The 19,479-nt window shown below is 45.5% G+C and overlaps 1 protein-coding gene across 1 annotated transcript; it reads left to right on the top strand.

Moving 5' to 3' along the window:
* The first annotated feature begins 249 nt into the window (after positions 1–249).
* Positions 250–17,322, top strand: CLCN6 (chloride voltage-gated channel 6). The gene is made up of 23 exons (XM_058854876.1): positions 250–363; positions 1,101–1,160; positions 2,210–2,275; positions 2,761–2,826; positions 3,447–3,513; positions 3,914–4,020; positions 4,251–4,377; positions 4,941–5,008; positions 5,099–5,157; positions 5,789–5,921; positions 6,307–6,420; positions 6,667–6,833; positions 7,701–7,827; positions 8,182–8,308; positions 8,629–8,782; positions 8,877–9,036; positions 9,176–9,282; positions 9,896–10,082; positions 10,485–10,642; positions 11,450–11,606; positions 12,297–12,404; positions 12,793–12,918; positions 14,229–17,322. The coding sequence occupies exons 1-23, from the start codon at positions 286–288 to the stop codon at positions 14,307–14,309; spliced, it is 2,604 nt and encodes an 867-aa protein (XP_058710859.1). The 5' UTR covers positions 250–285; the 3' UTR covers positions 14,310–17,322.
* Positions 17,323–19,479: the final 2,157 nt, after the last annotated feature.

The following is a 19,479-nucleotide window of genomic DNA, read 5'->3' as shown; positions in this document are numbered from 1 at the left end:
GGGCGGGTCATGCTGTGGGGCGGGTCATGCTGTGGGGCGGGTCATGCTGTGGGGCGGGTCATGCTGTGGGGCGGGTCATGCTGTGGGGCGGGTCATGCTGTGGGGCGGGGCCATGCCGTGGGGCGGGGCCATGCCGTGGGGCGGGGCCATGCCGTGGGGCGGGGCCATGCCGTGGGGCGGGGCCATGCCGTGGGGCGGGGCCATGCTATGAGGGGGCCAGGCTGCGGGGCGGGGCCGGCGCACGGAGTGACGCGCGGCGGGGCGGGGCGGCTCTGGCGGCGGAAGATGGCGCGATGCGGGTGTGGGGCCGGGCTGTGCTGCTGCTGCTGCGGCGAGCGGGAGAGCCGCACCCCCGAGGAGCTGGTACGGCCGCCGCCCCGCGCTCCCCCAGTCCCCTCTGACCCCCAACCCCGGGCTCCTGCGTGCTGGCGGAGCCCCTTCAGCCCGAGTCTCGGCCCGGCCCCGCCCGGTTCTGGGGAGCGCCTGAGGGCGGGCGCTGAGCGCTGCTGTGGTGTTGGGCCCGGCGCCTCAGGGCGCGGTGTCGGCACCTCAGGGTGCTGCTTCTGGCTCAGTCTCTCCTGCGATGCTCGTCCCGGTGCCACAGCCCGTTCCTACTCCTTTTACTGCCGGGCCTGGTACTCCACCGCCAGTGCCGGAGCCCCGCGCTGTCACTACCCCGGCCCGCATTCTTTGTCTGGGCCTCGTATCCCAACCCCTGAAGCTTTTGCTCCTTGCAGCTGTAGGCGGGAGTGGTGCTGGCAGGGGCTCTTTCTGAGTCTAGCACTGCAGAGTGCTCTCTTCAAAATTGTTGTCCTGTGCTCTCCTGTAACCTGTTGCTGTGAAGGAAACGGGATGTGGGTTAGGACTTTGTTGTCAGGAGCTCCTATATACAAGTGATGTGTGTTCTGGGTAAGGGACAAACTGTAAGGTAAGACCCGTTAGCGTTACCACAAAGTGGTGATCTGGTAATCCACACTCTCAATTTATAAGTAACAATGGTATAGAACTTCTGCAATTTTGACATTGCTTCCAGTGTTCGTGAACAGCTGTTGATGCATTCATTCCCTTCATGATTTTCCTTTCCTGCATTTGTTTTGCAGACGATCCTAGGAGAAACTCATGAAGAGGAGGATGAGATCCTTCCACGCAAAGACTATGAGGTAGGGAATTAGCTAATAACAGCCTAATATTAATATGATAAGAAGTGCAGACAGGTTTTGATCTGTTTGAGTTTGTAATAGGGCAGGTACTCAATATGGATCACTAGGTTGCGTTGGCATCAGCAGAAATACCAGGAGTTGCTGTGCTTGCATAGAACTGTTCCTTGTCTTTGTATGTTTCTGGGATGAAGCCCTGTGAGTAGGTTGAATGGCTGCTCTCAAGTCAGACTCTTGTTGAGAAAATTCATTTTCAGAGTCTGATGCATTTTCTCACTTCTTCAATGTGAGATTCACAAGCTCTGGTGGCCTTGTTTTCTGGTGACTGTAGAAAGCATCTGTACCTTCTTGGTCACTGTTGCCTTTCTGCTGTCTGTGTTGTCATGCTGGCTCACAGCAGATGTTCCCATATATCAGTTTCTCCTGCTTACAGGAGATTTTTGCTTTTTGCATCACTGCATGGTGGCCCTGAAGTATTTAGAGCAGTTGCTGTCAGTATGGGTGTCACCTGCCCAGCCTGTTACTGCTTGGCTTGAAAAGGTGAAGATATGGATAGAACTGGTGGAGTTTCATGAGTGTGACTGGGAAACTATTGCTGTTAATGTCCTGCTGTGGTAAACTGAAGGATTGATACTGTTCATCTGGAGAGGAGTTCCTAGCTAGTGCTCCTAGCAGTTTCAGCGAGAGGGTGGATATAAAGATCCAGTGTTATCCCCTGCACTGTCAAAGTGGAGACACTTAAAGAAGTCTTAAACTGTGCAATGTGACTTCTCTAACATAAAGATATATAGATCAGTTGTGCTTCTGTTTCTTTCCCTGTCTCTCTCAGCTTAAGCAGTGAAATAGTTCTTTTCTTTCACTTTGTGATTTTCAGGGTCTGAATGATCAAAATATTTAAAGTTGTTTCCAGGAGTATTTTCTCCTACTGTTGTTTGGAAAATCTACTGTGAGGGTAGTAATGACTTCTGTAGTCTTTAACAAGGTCTTCTAGACATACTTTTTTCACCATCTGTTGCAGCTGATTCTCCTAAATTGACCTTTTGGCATTTCAGAGCCTGGATTATGATCGCTGTATCAATGACCCCTACTTGGAAATTTTGGAGAGCATGGACAACAAGGTAGGACCTTGTTCTTTCATAAGTTAAAACTATGGAAATTGTCTAGAGAAACTGTGGAAGTGTTCAGAGCCTTTTTGGATGTGGCTTTGACACAGCCTGGAAGGAGAAGTTGTTCCTGTCCATGAGCTTTAAGGTCCCTTCCAACCCAGGTCATTCTGTGAATGTCATTCCTCCACTGCATGAAGTTTTATGGTTTTTTTCTTCTTTATGACAGAAATGATATGTGTTCTTCTGGTTTCTTTATTACAAAAAAAATTGTGGAGATTATAGCTCCCAGCATCTCTTGTGATCTTCAGGTTTAAAGTGAGCAAGATGTTGAGTCTTTCAGTGTCCTATTTTCAATTTGCTGTTGTCACAATCTTCTGTTAATTTATCCTTCTGGCTGTTGAGCTGTCGAGCCTAAGCCCACCTTCCAGAAAATCCCAGTTTCTTTGTTGCTTTTATTTTATTTTATTTATTTTTTTTTAAATTCTCTTTCCAAACAGAAAGCCCAGAGATATGAAGCAGTGAAGTGGGTGCTGGTTTTTGCTATTGGAGTCTGTACAGGACTGGTAAGGATTGTGCTCTTTGGGGAATGAGGAATATTCAGGAGACTAAGCAGGAATAATTTAGAAGTCAGTGGCTAAGGAGTAAAGAAGAGGAAGCATTCTCTTTCATGGTCATGAGAGCTTAGTAGCTGGAGTTGTCTTCTGGGAATTATATCATGTTATTATAGACTATTTTTCAGGAAGCTTTTTCTTTTAGAACTTGCATGGTTTTCTTTTTAAAGTAGTCTGGCATGTCCTTTAAAACAGGAAAACTTTTCCAAAGCAAACAACATATTAAAAAAGGATGACAGTTTATGCCTCAATTAAATACCAGTTTTCTTCTGTACCCTTAAGTATGCTGAGGGTATTAAAAATGCTGCCAGATTAGTACTTTCCTAAGGCTACTAATCAGATGCAGAAGTGCATCTCTTCAGGAATAATTCTAGGATGGATCTGTACCATTGAGGGAGAGGGAAGAGTTTCTAAAGCTGCTTTACTCTGCACGATGCTTCTTTTGTCTTTTTCATCTTCTGTTCTTCCCTGCTTAAATCTTTCTGGTAAAACTAACTAGTGTTAACTAGAGGGTGATATTTGTTATTTGTATGTAGCAATTCTTGACATCAATTCTGTCTTCTTTTTCCCAGGTGGGCCTCTTTGTGGATTTCTTTGTGCGGCTCTTTACCCAGCTCAAGTTTCAGGTGGTACAGAGCTGTATCTTTTACCATGGGCCTTGTTAGACCCAAGTGACCTTTTCCTTTCTGTTCCCATGTTTTGCTCAAAACAGCTGACTCTTAAAATTCTGCCACTGGGCATGTTGTTCATGATTAAGCAAGTTTTCAACTTGCTTATGTAATTCAGCCCTTGAAACCAAGAAATGTTTCCAGTATCAGGTACGTAAGCAGAGACTGAAAGAATGAGTGGTTTCCCTTCCTCATAATTCAGTATTGAGCTTTGAAAAGGAAACCTGGCTTCCTGACAGGTTGTGTTAGCTGCTCTGGTTGCATTAGGAAGCTCAAGCTTGGCTCTTGATGCCAATGGGAGGCCCAGATATTACCAAGTGATTGTGTGTTGGTGTGGGGAATGTTGTTTTCCTTGACCTTGATCCCTGCAGCGGTGGAGGAATGCACTGAGAAAGGCTGCCTTGCACTGTCCTTGTTGGAGCTGCTGGGGTTCAACCTGACCTTTGTTTTTCTTGCCAGTCTTCTTGTCCTGATCCAAGTAAGACTTAGTCCATTGCTGCTCTTTACACAACTTTACTTTCCTCTCACACAAATCCTTGATATGAAATATCCTTGCTAAAAACACTTTCTGGCCCAAAACATCAAACTAGCTTCACAGTGCTACTTGATTTAGCTAAGCAGGGTCTCTTGGTCCCTTGCTCTCTGATGAGATGTTGTTGGTCAGGTATGAAATCAGTGTACCATAATGTCAGTGTTTCTTTTCCGTAGCCTGTAGCAGCTGGGTCAGGAATTCCTGAAATTAAGTGCTACCTCAATGGAGTGAAGGTTCCAGGGGTTGTGCGTCTGCGGACAGTGGTGTGCAAAGCTACAGGAGTGCTCTTCAGTGTGGCAGGAGGTAAGGAGGGCTCTGGGGGAAGGAGTCACTGAAGGGGAATAAATCCTTTCTCTGCTTACATAGGGCACAGAGGGCCCTGTCTTTCCAGTAAAATAATTTTTCTGATTTGTAGTAAAGTCATGAGCCCTGAGTGCATTTATAGAGAATAAACAGAATGATCAGAAATATGAGGGAAAATGGTGTTTTTCTGAGTGGGCTAGTCAGATGTGAGTCTCTGTGGCAGAATCCAGGAGAGAGACATGGAATGTTCCAGGACACATTGTCAGGAGTAGCCTGAAGGCAACAGGGCAGAATAACCTGGAGAGTTCAGAGTCCTTGTAACAGTTGTTTTTCAAGGATTCCATCCACTTGGAGTGCAGAATCTCTGCAAGTCTTCACAAACATTTGGGGTTGTTGAGTGAGCAGGAGGTCAGCACCTCCATGTGAGAAGCTGCAGGCTTGGCACACTGAGCTGTGCCATGGCATGGGAGTGGTGGGGCACAGGGCTGATCTCTTCTGGCCTTGTCAGCAAGGGAGGGAGGCAGTGGAGTCAGTGTGTTCCCTCATGAGCCCTGTTTTTCCAGGTCTTTTTGTCGGGAAGGAGGGTCCAATGATTCACAGCGGTGCTGTTGTGGGTGCAGGCTTGCCACAGGTTAGTGCTGGCCTGAGTCACTGTCCTGGTCACACTTTTTAAGAGTAAGTTTCCATCTCCTGTGTTTCTAAATCTTTACTTTGTTTGTAGTTCCAGAGCATCTCTTTGAGGAAGATCCAGTTTAACTTTCCCTATTTCCGAAGTGACAGGTACTGTACCCAGGATGTGGAGGAGGGGAGAGGAGGATGAGTGAGCAGACTTCCTTGGGAGAAGGGTGGTGGGCTGGGCTGAACCAGTCAGTTGTTTTATCAGTTTCTTTCTAGAGTTCTGCAGTTATTCTGCAGCAAGACAACACCAGGATGTGACTCTTCCAAGCTGCTCTGATCTTCATGCTCACATATGTTCTCTTGTGCTGCTCAGCAGATCTCTACCCATTTCAAACCTGTCATGTAGATGGTTGAAAGCTCAGTTAGTCACCCCTTCTGATTAGGATATACTACAGAGAAAGCTAGTTCTTCTGAATGTGAACAAATTCTTGCCCTTTCATCTCTGTAATTCTTTCAAATGACACTGAAGTCCATGGTTTGGGATGGTTCCTCACACACCTGGCAGTTGTGTAGTACCAGAGTTTTGTTCTATGTTTGTACTCTACAGAAAGAGCAAGATGTTTCAGCTTAATGAAAAAATGGCAGTGTCTGTCATGGCCAGCTTTGCTCCCAGCTCTCATTCCTGAATCCCTGGGATATATCCATAAATGGGGATGATCTTTTACTTTGCAGAACCTAAGCATCTCCAGAGCTCTAATTTGCTAAATTGAGATTGTTTTTCTCTTCATTTCAGGGATAAAAGGGATTTTGTATCTGCTGGAGCAGCTGCAGGGGTTGCAGCTGCCTTTGGAGCCCCAATTGGAGGCACTCTTTTTAGTCTGGAAGAGGGTTCCTCCTTCTGGAACCAGGGACTTACATGGAAAGTGGTGAGTGATGATTCTGGTTGTCTGTCTCTTCCTTAAGAAAAGGGCTCCCCTTGGTAGGGCTTGTCCATGAGGGTGTTCAGATTATCCTGTCTCTTCCTGAGCTCTCTTGGCAGGAGGTTGTCTGCTCCATCAGTGTTCCAGAACTACTACAGACCAAGGGCAGAGATGAGCCTGGTATTATCTGGAACTATGGGACAGCTTCAGGCAGCAGATTTAGTGTACCTGGGAGAGAGGGGCTTTTGTGCCAGGGCAGTCTGCAGTTTGAGTTCTTCCACAGTCAGTTCCTTCCCCTAGGCATAAGTCTCAGCAAAGAACTGACCGTGCCAATCTTAATTTTGGGAACCTTTGTTTCCCCTTTTTTTTGTTTTTTGTTCTACTTCCCCAGCTTTTCTGTTCCATGGCTGCCACCTTCACCCTAAATTTTTTCCGCTCTGGGATTCAGTTTGGAAGCTGGGGGGCTTTCCAGCTCCCTGGGCTGCTGAACTTCGGGGAATTCAAGGTAAGATTTATTGTTACTTCCCCACTCTCCAGTCTTTTCTTAGTCCTGTGTTTCTTCTGTCTGTTGGTTTGAAGGCTTCTTTTGACACATGTATTTCAGTGGAAGGTACTTGATACTTAGCTGCAATATGTTGATACCCTCAGAATTGGTCTTAGCTACCCAAAATCTCTAGTTATGGAGACAGAAGCATTGGTAGGAAACTGCAGCAATTACTTTAATGCTTTTTTTCACACTTTTCCTGCACAGTGCTCTGAGTCTGATAAGAAATGCCACCTCTGGACAGCTGTGGACTTGGGCTTCTTCATTCTGATGGGGATTGTAGGAGGCCTTCTTGGAGCCACCTTTAACTGCCTGAACAAGAGACTTGCCAAGTACCGCATGCGCAATGTTCATCCCAAGCCAAAGCTGGTCAGGTATATGTGCTCTCTTGAGTTTGCACAGGGATCTCTGCTCCCATAGCAAAAGCATCAGTCTGGAAGTCCCTGTGAGTAGGATTGAAGGAAATCCCACACTGGTTATTTTAAAAATCACAAAATGAAGCCTACACAGAATTTAAAAGTGAACACAGAAACCAAATATTACAGTCTCTGTAATTTTTTGATGATTTTGGTGGTACAGAGATAATTGCAATCCCTCTAATAAGGGCAGTGGAGGGACCTCTTTATAATAAAGGCTGAACAAACCATAGCTTTGTCTCCATGCAGGATTTTTTTGTATCCTTGTCCAAACTGATATGGAAGGAATAGCTGATCTCACTTTCATAAATCATGTTGGTTAATTAAATCCACAGTATCTGTGCTATTTAGAGAGGGATCTTCTGTGTTATTCTGAAAGTAGCTGTTTGTTTGCTCTAGACATCTTCTAAACACAAAACTCAGGTTTAAAAAGAAAAAGAAGTGTATTTCAGCAGTTAGAAAAGAGATAGGACTGGGCAGGGTGATGCACAGTCTCTCTATCTACCCTTTGACCCTGTAAGGATGTACAGAACATTGTTTCCATGTGAACAGCCTCATTACTGAACCCTGGGGCTTTTCATGTGTGACTGCTGTGTGTTCTCTGGGCAGAAATAGCTTCTTTTTGGGGCAGGTAATTAAAAAGGGGAGCTAAGGCAATCCCTGGGAACCAAGTCATAATTCAACTTGATTTGCAGTGTCCCTTGTTCTGATGCTAAGCTACAGTGACTGCTGCTTCTTGCAGCCTTATCAAAGTCATTTGAGAACTGGGAATAGGTTACAGTGCTGAGTGTGGCTTCAATGTATGATTTATGTTGTGTCTTTCAGAGTCTTGGAGAGCTTGCTTGTGTCACTGACCACCACCGTCACGGTCTTTGTAGCCTCCATGGTTCTGGGGGAATGCCGGCAGATGTCTTCCAGCAGGCACAGTGGCAATGACACCCTGAGCCTGCAGGTGAGGCATTCTTATCTGAAAATTATATTCCCTGTCATATTGTTCACCCTGCAGAGAAGCACAGGCATGTAATGAGCTTTTGACAGCATGCAGTACATAACAGAACTGCAGTGAGAGCCCATGGAGGGCTGCAGGAGTTTAGGGTAATAATGAAAGCAACATTGTGCTTTTATAAAAAGCAACTCAGGCTCTGAGTCAAGGAGCCCATTGATGTTGCAGGCCCCATGTCTGCTATTTGAACTTGCCAAAGCAAGGCTAACAGTAACAGAAGTGTTATTCCCATTCTGCCCAAAGGCTAATGTAGGAGACAGCGAATTCTAAAATTTTATTTGTGTCTTTTGTGTCCTGCATTAGGATATATCAGAGGATGTGAATTCAAGCATCAAAACTTTTTTTTGCCCAAATGAAACGTACAATGACATGGCCACACTCTTCTTCAACCCTCAAGAGTCAGCTATCCTGCAGCTTTTCCACCAGGACGGTGAGTACTTAGAAGAGACTGCCTCATCCCACACTTAAGCTTCAGAGCTTCATCTTACCTGAAACAATACCACAAGGCTAGGAGCATCTTCAGGCCTTCATGGTTCTGGAGGACTGCTAGTACAACTGGTGAAAGTCTCCTTTATGGGAAGAAAGGCCTGCTTTTCCTCTCTTTTCACTTACTCATTGTCTGTGTGTTCGGACTGGGAGGCTCAGTAGCTGTTGTGAGATGAGCCTGCTGTGAGCTGAGGGGTAGATGGTGCAAGACTCTATCTTGGACAGACCTGTACCCCTTTAGTCATGATTCTTCTTGTGTTGCAGGTACTTTCAGCCCAGTCACCCTATCCCTGTTCTTCCTTCTCTATTTCTTACTCTCCTGCTGGACATATGGGATCTCTGTGCCCAGTGGTCTGTTTGTACCATCACTGCTTTGTGGGGCTGCCTTCGGACGCCTGGTCGCCAACCTCCTCAAAAGGTGCATCAAGTGTGCGTGTGAGGGATGTGCTGCAGGTGCACCATGAGCTCTCAGGCAGGTTTTTCTAATCTGAGGGCTCTGTGCTTTGCTCTAGCTACATTGGCCTGGATCACATCTACTCAGGAACCTTTGCACTGATCGGGGCAGCAGCATTCCTGGGAGGAGTGGTCCGCATGACCATCAGCCTGACTGTCATCCTCATCGAGTCCACCAACGAGATCACCTATGGGCTCCCCATAATGATCACCCTCATGGTGAGTGCAGGGCCTTAGCTCTGGCTTTCTGCAGATTGCTTGAACATGTGCTGGCCCTGAATCTTCGTTACTTTCAGGGCTGTCATAAGCCAAGAAGTCTTGGAACAACAACTCAGTAGACCTTGTGTTTGCCATGCAGGTAGCCAAGTGGACAGGAGACTTTTTCAACAAAGGCATCTATGACATCCATGTGAATTTGCGAGGAGTGCCTCTTCTGGAGTGGGAAACAGAGGTGGAAATGGATAAGTAAGGCTGCTCTTCATGGCCAGGCTGTGGGTTAGAGTTTGTGGTGGGGATTCTTGCTCAGAAATGCTTTAATTCAGGAGGATGATGCTTCATCTCCAATGAACATGGTTGCTCTGAGGAGCAACCGTGAGGGCTGCTGTGAAAGGACTTGTGCACCAGGCCTGCAGCAGGAAAGAGATGCTGAAGCCCTTTCTGAGAGGGTGGATGGATGTAAATCTGCAGGGTGCATTTGGGAGGTTCAGCAAGAACTTTGTGAAAACATTCCATTGGACTTCCCTTCTTGTGGAATGTCATCTTCTTCCCACCTGTTGTTTCTTCCCAGTAGTGTTTAGAAACATTATTACAAATTAAAACATTCTACCTTTCCTCTAGTGCATTACTGATACAATGTTTTGTTATAAAAAGAAAACAAATTTAAAAAATCAGATGTGCCACCACTGCTGATACCACAGTGAAGGTGAACATACAGGTAAAAAAGGAGCTAGCAGAACTTAACTGCAGCAGATTCCTTCAGGGTCTTGTTTAGGGACTGGTTTGTTTCCATGTTTGTTCATCACCAGCCTTCTGTCACTGATGTGATGCATACAGCAGTCTTGGATTTCTCTTTCTTCAGACTACGAGCCAGTGACATCATGGAACCCAACTTGACGTATGTGTACCCACACACCCGGATCCAGTCCCTCGTTAGCATCCTGCGCACGACTGTCCATCATGCCTTCCCTGTGGTGACAGAGAATCGGGGCAATGAGAGGGAGTTCATGAAGGGAAATCAGCTGATAAGTAACAACATCAAATTCAAGGTAAAGAGTTGCTTGTTTGATAGGTTGAAAAGTAGAGAGCTTTGTTTTGCTGTAGTTATTTAGGCTTTGGGGCAGAATTCAGGTCAGAGATAAGTACCTACTGCAATACAAAATTTTTAAGAACTCCATTCCATTCTCTGGGTGATGGTAGAGACAGAAGAGTGGGGTGCATTCCTAGAGGCAAGAGTTAAGAGGACAAAGTAATCTGTTTAGCATAGACATGGAAACATTTGGATTTGTTACTGAATTGCACAGTCCTATTGGCTATTATTGCAAGTCCTGCAGCAGCAGTGGCTAATGAACATGTTATGTGGTGGCACAAAGCTATGATCTAATAGTTCATAGTCATTCTTGGATAATTGTTGACTTGCTTAGTGAGTATCTGAAAATTGTTGTGTCCAGAAATCCAGCATCCTCACCCGAGCTGGAGAGCAGCGCAAGCGTAGCCAGTCCATGAAATCCTACCCTTCGAGTGAGCTGAGGAACATGTGTGATGAGCACATAGCAACAGAGGAGCCTCCTGAAAAGGAGGATCTGCTGCAACAGATGCTGGAGAGAAGGTGAGGTCCTGGTAGGCACAAATGTATGGAAACAGGGTTTCTCCATATGTTGAGGTGTATTGTAGAGAGTGTTTCATACAGTCTCTGTCGTTTCATATGTCAGTGGAGACAGTGCTGGTGTCCATGTTTTAGAAGGGATTTGTCAGGTCTGAGGAGCCAGTGCTGTGGCTCACACCTGTGACTAAGTCCCAGGCAAGTGGGTTGATTATGTCCAGCTTCTTACATTTCCTTCAAACACCTATACAGACATATTTCCTGGAGAGGATGGAGTACCTGGGAAGATCTCTGTAGAAATCAATGTCCTCTTGTCTGCAAAAACATGAGAGCTCTGGAAAGCTCACTTAATCCCAGCTAATGACCTGGTGCCATGATACTGATCCCATGATTACTTTCTGGTAACTGGGCTGAGTCACCAGGCTTGCCTTGCTGTTACTTCCAAGCAGAAGCACAGTCTAGTGGATAATTTCCTAAGTCAGTGATAGTGACTTTCATGAATGGCAGCATCCTGACCCTGACATTTTTCCAGATGCTTCAGCTTTTATTAGAATCTGAGTAATTTGGCACTGAAAATTGCTTTAATAGCAAGTGATTTGAAATTGAGTCAGGAGACTGTCCTGTTCTGCTGCTCTGATCACTTAATGGCTGTTGACCCCTCTCTCCTATTTTTTTTTGTGCATTGAAGACTTGCTTGTCCCTAGCAAGAGTCCCTGAAATGTTCAGGAGAAAGTTGCAAAGAGCTGAAATAGCTGCTCTTTTGGGAGTTGGGGTATGTGAAGCTTGTAACACATGGTGTTAAATCCATCACAGATACACTCCTTACCCCAACCTGTACCCTGACCAGTCTCCCAGTGAGGAGTGGACCATGGAGGAACGCTTCAGACCCTTGACCTTTCATGGCTTGATCTTGCGCTCACAGCTGGTCACCCTTCTTGACCGGGGGGTTTGCTACTCCGAGAGCCAGTCGGTGAGTCTTCCTGTTCAGGAACTGCAGCAGACATCCCTGTCTGCTCAGCTGAGGAGGCTGGGAACAATATTCATGGGCTGCCAAAAAGAATATATCTATTTTTACACTTTAAGGAATGCATGTGTATTCTAAAAGTTGCAGACAGGTAATGTGAATTCACTCTTGCAGCTCTTAGAGTAAAGGAAGTTGAAAATATCCCTAGGGAAAGGACAGCCAGTGTTTAAAAAGTAATCCAGCAGACTCATTTGTTGCATGAAGATACAAAGAATATAAGATATGAATCTATGGCATAAAGATATGCAGAACTGGAGAACAGAGGGCAGATATTAAATGCAAACAGAGCACCCAGCAGTATATACTGTGTGTTTTACTGCTGTGTGTAGAGGTCTTAGCAGAACAATGTCAGCTGTGTCACTGAGATCAGTGAGAGTATCTGAGGCCCAGCTCCCACAAGGCTGGTTTCTGCTGCCCTGCAGTGTTGAGTGTAGATTTGTCAGAGGTTGGGGAGCAGGTCCATTCTCTATCAGCTGAAAGTCTGCATAGGTCTGGGTAACAGCACTTCTGCAGAAGGTGGATGTGGGTGTGGGAGGAGGAGATCTGGGGGAGCAATTAGGGAGCGTGGTTTGCTGTGCTGCTTGCATTGTCTGGAATGGTGACACATGAGTTCATTGGGGTTTCTTTCAATTGCAGAGTGCAAGTCAGCCCCGTCTGTCCCACGCAGAGATGTCAGAGGATTATCCCCGCTATCCAGATATCCATGATCTGGACCTCACATTGCTGAACCCTCGTATGATAGTGGTAAGATATGCACTGCAGAGTGACAGTGTCTTCTGATACATATTTACAACTACAAACATTGGGAGCATGTTTGATACACTCTTTGGTGCAGTGACCAACATCCTGTGCTCCTCAAGCACTCAGCCTTCTCTGCATGTGGAAATCCTCTGCTGTGAGGTAACAGTGTTCATTTGTGCTTTACTTCTAAAATAAGGTGTTGCCTGTCCAATGCTTCTCAACAAACCAAACCAAATTAGTGTCATATTTGTGCAGAAATAGAAGATGACCACAGTCAAATATTCTGTCCAGGCATCAGTGCCGTGGAGGACTTGTAGGAGTTGCTTGTTAATGATTCCCAGAAACAGTGAAAATGCCTCTGGTAAATAACATGATGGTTTTTCTTTCTTAGGATGTCACCCCATACATGAACCCATCACCCTTTACTGTCTCTCCAAATACTCATGTGTCACAAGTCTTCAATCTGTTCAGGACAATGGGACTCAGGCATTTACCGGTTGTGAATGCAGTTGGAGAGGTGAGTCCTTGTCTTGTCTTAGCAGAACAAGGAAGCCACAGTATTTGTGCAACATTTTCCATCTTTGGGACAATTAAGATCTTTTCTAACATCAAACAGAAAAGCTTTAAAGAGATCAGAATGTGGTTTTTTTAGGGCCATGAAGGCTTGATTACTGTGACTGTTGCCATCTTTTGTGTCCTAGCTTGCTTCCCCTTTACCTGCAAAGAGCAGGAGGTGCATCTCTCCTGTCTCAGAAGCTCTGTGTGGGACAGAAGCTGTCCCATTTTCATATCTGTTGAGAGGCCTTGAGCTCATCAGAAGCTACTAATTTGCCTTTCCTTTCACAGCTTTATTCAAAGCCAGGAGCAAAATTTCCTGTATGTCGGGGCAAGAGGTTTTTCTGTAGGAAGGGAGTTGTATTCTGTTCCTACTCAAAGGAACAGCAAAGCAAAGGAGTGTTTAAATGGTTTGTGCTTGACTCACTGTCCTTGTCTCTGCCATCTACAATGCTCAGGAACAGTCAGTAGATGTCAGCAACCTCCTATAACCACAATGAGGAGCTGTTTCCCTTAAGCCTGACCTGGTCTGTTGTAAGGCAGCACTGCTTTTTCTGCCTCAGGGTTCCCCAGAGTTACTCTGCAAGGCCTGTGAGTTGCACACAGGAGATGTTGGCTTGTCCCATTTTAGTACAAGATGCTCTTGCTGTACCAGAGAACAGCCTAGTTCTAAAATCTTTCCATGTGTAAAATCAGTGAGGTGTTTCATCAGCTGAAACAAGTGGTTTGACTGCATCCACAGCAGGCTGGGAGAGGGTCCCTTTTGTCACCTGCCAGTGTGCAGTCACCTCTTAGCTAGAATTGGCCATTTCTCTGTTTTGGCCTTTAGAGCTTCCTTGAATGTGTCTGATAGGAGCCATCTGAAGTCATGCCATGTGGAATACGAGAAATGTCTTGAATGAAGCCCTAAAAGACAGCTTTGTTATTTCCAACTGCAGTTTTCACTTCCTGAAGGATTTTACATCCTTATGCCATCTGACATGGAAAGGATTTCCCTTCCTGCTGGTGCCAGACACCACAGCAATGGTTACACTGTTTGTTTGGGTGTAGTTAAATCAGCATCCTTGCCTGGAGAGTAAATGTTGGGAGAGGGGAGGGACTTTGTTTCTGTGAATTTCAACTTGAATCCACTTTAACTCAGCATTGGTCAAGAACTGCTTTCAGGTTTCTTCTTTTTGGGGTGTTGAAAAGAACGACCACTTTATTATGGATGTCTGTTAGTGGCACATCTCTGATACTGACTTTTCTCTTCCTCTTTTCTTCCTGTTTAAGGTTGTTGGGATAATCACTCGGCACAACCTGACCCATGAATTCCTGCAGGCAAGACTGAGACAACACTATCAGACCATTTGATGCCCCTGCCCCTCTGTCAGTGTGGCTTCCTCCCTCCTCCAAGCCTGCACACACGCTCGCATTCTGCTTGGGCCGCACCAGGCCCAGGACTCGCCGTTTGGCTTCTCACATGCATATCAAGCCTGGGGAACTGGAAAACATCTTGCTTGCCAGAGAATTAGAGGAGCTGCCTGAGCCCAGAGCTGTTGATTGGCCTCAGGCACTTGGTTTGACAACTCTTGATCCAGGTGTTTTCTTCCCCTGTCCCCCAGTTATCTCCTTCCATCAGATGTTGTCCTGACACTGTGTGTTCTGCCGTTTTGTTTTGGGGTTTTCTGGAGAGTTGGAAAAAAGAACCATTTCCCTCCACTGCCCTTACTCTGGGCAAAGAACTGCAGCATCTTTCCCTTCCTCCTGTATGTCTCCCTTTTCCTCTTCCTCCCTTGTTCCTGCAACTGTTGCCTTATTTGTGTGAGAAGGCGGTTGCTGTCACCGCTGAGAGGAGATACTGAAGTTTGCAGATATCAAGTAGCTGCTCTGGAGGGTGGTTTCTTGCAAAAGCAGGATTAAAAAAATCCAGCATTTTGGAAATACACCTGTCTTTGCAAGACAGGTATACTTCTTTTCTATATATATATCCTTTGCCCATGTTTTTTCACTCTGGATTCATTAATTTCTGTCCTTCTTTCATGAGGAAGTGTTTCTTCTGTGATGTTTTTGACAGCAGATGACTTTTGAGAGCAGCTCAGCAGATCTGGAGTTCAAAATGGTTACATTTCAGTTACTGTTTGGGTTTATAAATGTTTAATACATTTGCAAAGCATCTCAGAGAAGGGATATCTCTTTCCTGTTAGCTGTTGATATTATTTCCCTCTAAGAGACTGTTCTGAGATGCTTGGTGGCACTCCACTTTGACATTCCTGCATTTCTTGGCATTTGTAGGCACTTTGTCCTTGCACTGCTCAAACAGTGAGAGCCTGGTGCACCTTTCCAGCTGGAGTCAGAGACCAGGGAACTCCACATCCTCAGATCATGGAGAAGTGTTGCTGGAGGCAAACAGAACTGACGGTCTCTGGGCTTGGTTGAGTTATCTCTGTGTCATGGAGGAGCTGCTGTAGTTTCAGGCTGCCATAAGGAGGGATACTTAGTGCTGGTGACTAAGGCAGGATCTCCTACAGGTGATAAGTGGGGCTGTCTGTGCTCTAAAAATGTTTGGGATAATGTTTGCAACCCGTAAGGGTAAAATCAGCACTTAGGAACCAGTTGGAGCCAGTTCAGTGCTTTAGCAGGTACCATCCTGGCCAGCACCTGTATTGTTCCAGCAGGTACCTGCCCTCCTGAGTTCTCTGTGCAGATAACCCTCAGTGGGAAGCCAGTGCTGTGCCTCAGGGACTGCAGAGCTGATTGGCTTGATAAAGCACAGAGCATTCTCTCAGCCAAGATCCTGGGACAAGTTACATGGGGAATATATTCCAGAAAAGCTTCTACTTCAGCCTCTGAGCCATCCAGTTAACCTGTTGTCTGCCATAAGGAGCTGCTTAGGTGGGAATTGCGACAGAAGAAAGGCAATTGTTGATTTTCTCTATTTCCTTAGAGAATAGGAGTTGCTATTGCTACTACTCTTGATTTGTGAGTTCTTTCCCTTTAAGTAGAGTAAGGATGTTTGTTCTGTCAGGATAGTCTCTGCAGGTGTTGTCTAAAATGCCTTTTCCCTGAGCTCTGGTCTTACACTGAGCTCTCCCAGGAACCTTCCAGCACCCATTTGCACTCCCTGAAGTTGGACTCTACATTTGAAATATGCTTATGTTAGGTTACCTTTCATTCAAAAGATTTGTGCTCCTGAGTAGTTACGAATCGTAGCAATCCTGTGGGATTCTGTGGGATTTCAGATCACTCATGTGGAATTGGCAATCCTGTACTGTTAGAGCACCTGTCAAGAATGCCCTGTGTCCCCCCATGACAAATGTTTTTCCTCTTGCTCATGTTGAATGTGTGTGGAAGGGAGGGTTCCTCTTCCTGCACATGAATAAGGCTCCTTAGGTTGTTTGCCATGAGCTGGTCCTGTTTTATTTCTTTACACAAACAGCAGGGTATTTTGCTGCAGGATGTCTTTGCTGCTGAGGCTAGAGCTGGTCAATTCAGACAAGTCAGGCTGGAGAATCTTGTTGAGGTTTTTCTGGGCACCAGATGCTTCCCCAAGTACCTTTTGGCAGCACTGTCTGCTCTGCCTGGGCATCTTAGTCAAATGTTTCAGCTGGAAAACACACCCTTTTATTCTTTCAGTAAAGGAATTTTCAGTGAGGATGGTGGGTGACCCTGTCAGCTGCTTTAAAGGGAAATCTCAGTGTCCAGTTACCATTCTGTAGCCTGCAGAAAAGGAATTTCAAGTTCACCTGACATTTGGAGATGCAGCATTTCCCTTCTGATGAGGACTGATGCCAAGGAGCTTGTGTTGAATCAGTCTTTTTCTCACACTTCAGTTACTTAATTCCCTTCTTACAACACACTACTTCTACCCTGGCTGTAGTTGCTTAGTGATTTATCAAGAAACTTACTCTAACATAGGTGCCTGTAACGTTTTAACAGAGCAACACTAAGGGAAAGATAACCCAGAACTGGGTTAGTTCTGATGGCAAGGTTAGGGGCTTAGTCTGGGGCCTTCTCCCTTGCCTCGTGGTTTCCTGTGCAGTGTTAATTATGCAGTTTTGAATTATTATTTCCTATTATTAATTACTGTGAACCATTCCAATGGTAGCAACTTACCTTTCCATTTGTGGTTTTTTTTTTTTTGCACTGTTTTTTGTTACAAAATGATGTAAGCTAATTCCATGGTGTGTGTATATAAATTGTATTTTTTTTAAATTTGTATGAATATATTTTTATTTGAACTATGGCACTTGGGAAGTATTCATGTAGCTGTAACATGTCTGAGAGTAAAATGTTTGTGTGTCTCCTTCAGCACTTTCAAGGCCTTTTGATGTTTTTAGTATTGTTTTATTTTTGCCCTTTATGATAATAAAACTAGTAGAACATGGCAATATCCAAGAAAATTATTTGAAGTAGTTGAGTAGCTGCTATTTGTGAACTGTGTGGATCTAACAGTTTGTGCAGAAGGTGCCCTGAGCCAGGCAGAGAGGAATGGCTGTGATCCATTAGGTTGTGACCACTGGAGTTCCACATTCTCACAACAGCTGTTTCAAAGGTGGGAATTGCCACGTTTGATAAGGAGCTAAATTGTGCACATTGTGCTGCTTTTCTTACCTGGGAACTCACCTTCCTCCCAGTAAGTTTATGAAAGAGGTTTAGACTACAGTGTGGCACCTCTTGCTTTACCTCTCCAGGATGTGAAAGATCTTAATTCCATCTTTAATGTTTATTTAATTTGTGGCTATCTTTCCTACTGTGTCCTGCTGTCTGCCTTACAGAAAAGAATTTGTGACAATTTTTGAGTTTTCATCACATGCTTACAGGCAAAAAATACAAGTCTTTGAGCACTGTAGAAATAATCTGACCCAAAAAGCTCGCTGCTTTTCCATGTTTGTGTGCATCAGGGAGCTGTGTTGCACAGGATGCACGTGGTAGCTTTCTGAGGCTCTGTAACACAGAGTTAGCCAGCAGCTTGTCTGCCTCCTGCCCTCTGGCTCTCCCTTGGTGGGTATGTCATGCCAGGGAAAGCCTGAGTTAGGTAAAACCATCTCTTGGGAGGGAATGGCAGAAAATCTGATTTGAGGAGCTGAAGAAGTGCCACAGTGGTCTTAACTGAGCAAGGAATAGGAGGGATAACCTAGCAGGGTAGGAAGGAGTCATCAGGAGAAAGGACTGGGGGAACTGCTGCAGCTCTGTGCTGCCTTTGGTCATAAATGCAGCAACACAGGAGGGAATGGGAGAGGTTTATAGACTTGTTGAGTCCAACCACGTGTCATTGTCCCTGTAACAACACACTGGGGTCCTAGCAGAAAAAAAATATTGGTGTCCAGTGAGATTATTATTATTATTTTTTAAATTTTTGCTTTGCTAGCAGGATACAAGCTGCCTCTTCAGTGTGTGTGCATCCTCACAGGCATGTGCATTCCCTGTTGTGATCATGCAGCAGGCACTGGAAGGAACAGAGGATGGCTGCCCAGAGCTTTGGCTGTTGCAGGGGTGGAAGGAGAGAGTGAAGCTGCTCTTCTTGTCCAGGGTGCTGAAGGGCTTTTCAGCGGCAGTGGGACACACTCAGCCTCCTCTGCATCCACTGCTCAAATGCAGAGTCTGAAAAGGCTTCCTGGGAGCTGGGATGAGACATCAGTGAGCTCCACAAGGGGAATCAGTCAGTGAGATCTGGAGATTGAGATAATTTTTTAAAAGTGAGCAGGATGTCCCTTTCTCCAGGCTGCTTCAATTCCTGTATGGACTATGTATGGTTTAACACACATCTTACTGATCCTCTAAACATTTTGGAGCAGAGACTGGAACCCATATATACAGTTTCAGTAGAAAACAATACTGTGTTGAAAACTTACAACAAACAGATCAGACATGACAACTCTGAGACCTTTGTTGACTCCCCCAGCAGCTTTTTGTTGCCTATATCAGCAGAGAGAATATCTCTGGGATGGTTGAATTAACACACCAGTTTTATCTCTCCTTTCTATCCTCCCAATTCCCAGCATGACTGGCCTGACTCTAGCTGCCTTCCCACCACCTTCTATTTTCATAAACTTCTCCTCCTCCCCACTCTGCTCTTGAAGTACAGGATTGTGCTGGTTTTCCAAGAGAGCAGCCAGGAGATGGTAACAGAGGGGAGAAATTCTTCCAAATCTTCCTTCCTTCCCACATAAAAGTGCAGGACACACTTATCAAGCAGATGTCAATCAGCAAAGGCCTTTGGGGGCCAAGATTCAGGGGAAGTAAATCAAACAAGCTGGCTGCAGCCAGATTGGGATGTGACCTGGCACAGCTCCACGTCTCCCTGCAGCACTGGAGGGTGTGTGCCCTGGACTTCACACAGGATTTCTTAGAGAAACCCAGCAGTGCTGACAGCTCCTCTTGGCAATCTTGCCTGCCAACCTGGATTTCAGTGGAAGCATTTGGTTTAGTGGGAGGCTGGGTAGGGATGGTGCAGTGTCTGAGGGAGCAAAGAAATCATTAAATCTAATTTGCAAATATATCCCATGCCAAGCAGACCCCTATTCCAAACAAGGCTCATGCC

This window comes from Poecile atricapillus, chromosome 22 (assembly GCF_030490865.1).
Source record: "Poecile atricapillus isolate bPoeAtr1 chromosome 22, bPoeAtr1.hap1, whole genome shotgun sequence".
In the NCBI taxonomy this organism is placed as follows: domain Eukaryota; kingdom Metazoa; phylum Chordata; class Aves; order Passeriformes; family Paridae; genus Poecile; species Poecile atricapillus.
The sequence above is the reverse complement of the archived record's forward strand: the minus strand, read 5'-3'. Positions and strand labels throughout refer to the sequence as shown.

Coding starts and splice junctions, on each gene's coding strand:
- CLCN6 (XM_058854876.1), top strand. CDS start 286: ATGGCGCGATGCGGGTGTGGGGCCGGGCTGTGCTGCTGCTGCTGCGGC. Junction 6,421..6,666: donor TGAACTTCGGGGAATTCAAG/GTAAGATTTATT, acceptor TTTCCTGCACAG/TGCTCTGAGTCTGATAAGAA. Junction 10,643..11,449: donor CAACAGATGCTGGAGAGAAG/GTGAGGTCCTGG, acceptor AATCCATCACAG/ATACACTCCTTACCCCAACC.